Source organism: Engraulis encrasicolus, chromosome 18 (genome assembly GCF_034702125.1).
Source record: "Engraulis encrasicolus isolate BLACKSEA-1 chromosome 18, IST_EnEncr_1.0, whole genome shotgun sequence".
Taxonomy (NCBI): Eukaryota; Metazoa; Chordata; class Actinopteri; order Clupeiformes; family Engraulidae; genus Engraulis; species Engraulis encrasicolus.
The window spans coordinates 22,433,707-22,438,706 of NC_085874.1; the positions used below are offsets into that span (position 1 = coordinate 22,433,707).

The 5,000-nt window shown below is 55.8% G+C and overlaps 1 protein-coding gene across 1 annotated transcript in view; it reads right to left on the reverse strand.

Moving 5' to 3' along the window:
• LOC134469169 (B-cell lymphoma/leukemia 11B-like) overlaps positions 1-5,000 on the reverse strand; it is a 55,072-nt gene that overhangs the window by 1,190 nt on the left and 48,882 nt on the right. Inside the window, exon 3 of the mRNA XM_063223280.1 lies at positions 1-3,594. This exon is cut by the window's left edge and continues 1,190 nt beyond it. Coding sequence (XP_063079350.1) covers positions 1,151-3,594 — 2,444 coding nt within the window. The 3' untranslated portion in view covers positions 1-1,150. The remainder of the gene's footprint in view (positions 3,595-5,000) is intronic.

A 5,000-nucleotide genomic window follows, 5' to 3' on the forward strand; every position in this document is an offset into this window, starting at 1 on the left:
TCTCTTCGTTTAGGAAATTCAATGGGGCACATAACCACCTCCCTGGTCATCGACATCATCAACAACAACAACAAAAAAGATGAATAAAAAAAATGGCACATTTCTGGCCAACATCTCAGTATATGTCTCAATATTGTAGCCTATTTTTTTTTTCCAAAGAAGTCCAGCATTTCAAAACTATCTCCATGAGAAATTATCAACACACCTCAATAATGCACAGGTCTGCACATGCCTTGCTCCATTACAAAACAACCCAATAAATATAGATATTATTGCACAGTAGAAAGGCGCCATGGATTCATTTCCTACACAACTAAACTCCTTTTTCTGTTGGGTGATACCACACAAGGCTTGGTTTTTTGTCTTTCTGCCTTTTTCTTTTTCTCTCACACTGATTTTTTGTTTGTTTTGACAACTTTAAAACAGCACACATCCAGTTCCTATTGTCCTTTTTCTCAGGTGGGTTTTTTTTATCTTCCCTGTAACAAGAAAACAAATCAAAGAAACGATAACGGAAAAAAAGTGTCATTCCACAAGTCCAAGTAAGGAAAGAAACAGTAACAAAAACAAAACAATAACCAAAAAGTCATCCAGTCAGCCCCATAATAAAGTCTGGCAAGGAAGGAAGGAAGGGAGCGGTGTACTCCTGTGGTGGTGTCTGACAGTGACATGTGTGTATGGTACGTATGGGTACAGAGGATGTACCTCCAGCAAATGGGAGAGGTGTCTGTAGGGGAGCGTACCTATGTTCCCCTGGTCCTATGGTCCTATGTTCTCCAGGTCCTATATTCCCCGGGTCCTATATTCCCCGGTCTTTGTATGGGACTGGAGAACTTTTCTAAAAAAAAGGGTTCTATGTCCTTCGCATTGTGTCTAACCCTTCCCAAAACCATCCCTGGACCTATAACCTGTCAGTAATGCGATGTTTCTGAGTTGTGAATTAGTTTCGTCCTCCCCAGTTGCGGGGAACATATGACCCGGGGAACATAGGACCCGGGGAACATAGGACCCGGGGAACATAGGGATGACCTCCTCCTCTTCACACCCGTTCGGCCTCCTCCAGAATTTGTTCCGTCCTCCCCGGGTGGGGGGAGTGTAGGACCCGGGGAACATAGGACCCGGGGAACATAGTCATGACCCCCTCTCCTCTTCACACCCGCTCGGCCTCCTCCAGCTTGACCTCGTTGGGTATCAGGTGCTCCCCGTGCCACTTCTTGACGTGCTTCTCCAGGGTGCTGTAGACGCTGAAGGGCATGTGGCAGATGTCACAGCGGTACACCTCCTTGCCGAACTGGCCGTGGGTCTTCATGTGGCGCGTCAGCTTGCTGCTCTGGGCGCAGGCGTAGCTGCACAGGTCGCACTTGTAGGGCCGCTCACCCGTGTGGCTGCGCCGGTGCACCGTCAGGTTGCTGCAGTTCTTGAAGACCTTGCCGCAGTACTCGCAGGTGTCGTTGCGGCTGCGGTCCCTGGCGGTGGGCGGCCGGCCGGGCCCCGGGCCCCTGACGTGGTGCGGCGTGCTGCTGCCGCTGCCCCCGCTGCGACCGCTGCCGCCGCCGCCGCCGCCGCCCCCTCCCGACAGCGGCCTGCCGTCCAGCATGTCCGGCGGCGTGGAGAAGCGCAGGCTGCCCGTCTCGGAGGACGAGTGCTCGGAGGAGGTGCCGAAGGGGGACTGGCGCGCGTCCGGGAAGCCCAGGAAGGGCTCGCGGATGAAGTGGTGGTGGTGGCGCGAGGCGGCGTAGCCGGCCAGCAGCTGGGAGTAGACATTCTCCGTGGAGATGAGCGTGGGCATGGGCATGGGCACCTGCAGCTCCAGGTCCTTCTCCACCTTGATGCGCTTGGAGTCCGACAGGCCTGGGCTGCTGCTGGAGATGGGCATGGGCTTGCGGCGGAACAGCGCCCCGGGGAGGGAGTCCTTCGAGTCACGGCAGTCACGGCCATTGACCATGAGGTGCTGCTGCTTCTGCTGCTGCTGCTCCCGCTGCTGCTGCTGTTGATGTTCCTGCTGCTGCTGCATCTGGTGTCTCCTCTCCCTCCCTGATTGGTCCTCGTCTTCCTCCTCTTCCTCCTCCTCTTCCTCCTCCTCCTCAGAGGCGCGGCCTTGCGGAGGGCGCCCGTGCATGTTGGGCAGCCCCCTCATCTGATTGTCCAGGTTGTTGCTGTAGAGACCGGCGCGCCCCATCTCGTGCCCCTTGTCATCGTCGGGAGACGCCCGCGGCCCGTTGTTGTTGTTGCGGTTGCGGCTGAACGGCGGCGAGTCCATGCTGAGGTTGGAGCCGGGCCGGCTGCCGTTCTGCTGCGGCGGCAGGGCCTCCTCCTCCTCCTCTTCCTCCTCCTCCTCCTCCTCCTCCTCTTCCTCCTCCTCGTCCTCCTGTCCCATGCCGTCCGAGCCTCCGGCCGTGCTGTTCTTGCACTGTTCGCCTGACGATGCGTCCTTGCCGCCGCCGCCGCTGCCGGGCTCAGGCGAGCTGCTGATGGAGCCCGTCTTGTGCATGTGCGTCTTCATGTGCCGCTTGAGCTTGCTGGCCTGGGAGCAGGCGTGGTCGCACAGGTGGCACTTGTAGGGCCGCTCGCCCGTGTGGCTGCGCCGGTGCACGATCAGGTTGCTCTGGAACTTGAAGACCTTGCCGCAGAACTCGCAGGACTTGGACTTGTTGGAGCCGCCGCCGCCCAGGCCCAGGCCCAGGGGAGAGGAGCCGCCGCTTCCCCGCATCTGTTGCTGCTGCTGCTGGGGACCGGGCAGCGCCGGAGCCTGGTGCTGCTGGTTCTGGTGATGCTGCTGGAGCTGGAGCAGAGCTGGGCTTCCCAGCAGGGAGCCCGGCGGAGGGGGTTTACCTCCGGCACCGCCACCACCAACACCCACACCCGGCTGGAAGAGCGTGGGGCTGAGCAGCCGGTGCATGGGCGGCACGCGGTTGGGCGAGACGGGAGGCGTGGGTCCCCCGCCGGCGGCGGCCACGGCAGCTGCGGCGGCGGCAGCGCTAACGCTCCCGGTGGTGCCGTTGCTGTTGCTGGCGAGCTCCCGCAGGCGGCGCGAGAAGTCCATGGAGGGCGGCGGCTCCACGGCCATGGGCGCCATGCGCATCACCCGCTCGAAGGCGCTCGGGTGCTGGGCCAGCAGACCCATCTCCTCCGGGCCCAGGCGCTCCAGGGCCGGGTGGTGGTGGTGGTGCGGGTGGTGGTGCGGGTGGTGGTGGTGGTGGGGGTGGTGGTGTCGCGGAGGGGGCGGTGGGCTGACGAAGGAGGGCGGCGTGGAGGGTAGCCGCGTCTCCATGTAGCCCGGCGGGGGTGGGGGCGGCAGAGGGGGCGGGGGGTGCTCGCGCAAGAGCGGCGCCGCCATGCGCAGGATGTGGCTGTGCAGGTTGGCGCTGTCGCCCAGGAAGCTGGCCAGGGGCGAGCGGGGCAGCGAGTCAGCGCCCAGCGGGGGCGGCAGGGCCATGCGCGGCGTGAGCGAGCCTCCACCGCCGCCCGTCAGGTGGTGCGTGTCCAGGTAGATGCGGATGCCGTGCGTGTTCTGGGCGTGCTGCAGCAGGAACCAGGCGCTGCTGAAGGACTGCTTGCACGTGGTGCAGATATAGCTGGAGGGTTCATCCTTACCTGGCGGAATGAAAGTAGAGAAACACACACACACACACACACACACACACACACACACACACACACACACACACACACACACACACACACACACACACACACACACACACACACACACAGATATAACGTCAATAAATAATAATGCATTATTGACGGCCAAAATTACAGTTAAGTGTACAAACACGCAGTCCCCCCCCCCCCCCCCACACACACACACACACACACCATTAAAGATAATGTAGTCTAATAGCGTAAGTAATAAAAGAGCAAATATTGACTTGTCTTTTTATTCCTTTCATGTTGTTTGGCCACGTCTCCATTAGCCTGTCTGTACGTAAACACCTTAAATACACTACATGCAGATACACTTTAAATACACCAGAGATACCATTTGTTACTAGAGATTAGGCTTTGTTACATGCTTCGACCTTGTTTTTTCAAGTCTAGATAAATTGCCCATGACAAAGCACAATGATTATTTAGAAAAGAAAGAAAAGAGAAAAGAAAGACATTTTTGAGTTAAGAAATAGAAAAAAAATGATAATGAAACAAAAATAGATGAACGAGTAGCGCAAGTTGCCACCGGCATCAACAGACGCGTCTCGGCAACCCAGCAGACAGCCATTTTGACGCATCGGGGTGAGAAAATGGAGCATCGCGATCACATATAAGTGGCAGAGCCACATGAAAGCTCTGTCTCTCTCTCTCTCTCTCTCTCTCTGTTTCCCTATCTATCTCTCTCTGTATCTACCTCTTTCTATCATTCTATCTCTGTCTTTTTCTCTCTCTTTCTGTCTCTACCTTTTCTCTATCTGTCTCTCTCCTTCTGTCTCTGTCTCTCAGTTTCCCTCTCTCTCCTTCTGATGGGTTAGCTTAGTGGGCATCAACACTGCACTCATTTCTTGTTTTTGTTCACGTCTTCATCAAAAAGTGAAGGACAGAGAAGGGAGGCCAGTATTTTAAATATTTCTTTTTTATTTCTTTCTTTTTTTTTGAGATTCAACACTCGTTTATTTAAACATCTGTGCGTCATCTTACAAACAAATCATCCTTCACTTACAATCCAATGTGAGTGATACCCCCCCCCACCCCCCCAATTACACATTTAAAACCACCTCTCCATTCGCAGCTTTGTGACACAACAAGCCCCCCACTCCCCATACAGCCATAAAAGAGTCCATCTCCTCAATAAGTCTGCCATACGCATACTCAATTTTGACCCGCGCTGCCACTCATTTCTTGTTTTGATTCACGTCTTCATCAAAAAGTGAAGGACAGAGAAGGGAGGCCAGTATTAGGGAGCAAAAGAGGGGAGGAAGTAAGCTACTATCAGTCTTATTGGTGGTGTTAATGGGGGGTAGTTGTGTTGGCGAGTCTAAGACAGGGTCAGTGTGTGTGTGTGTGTG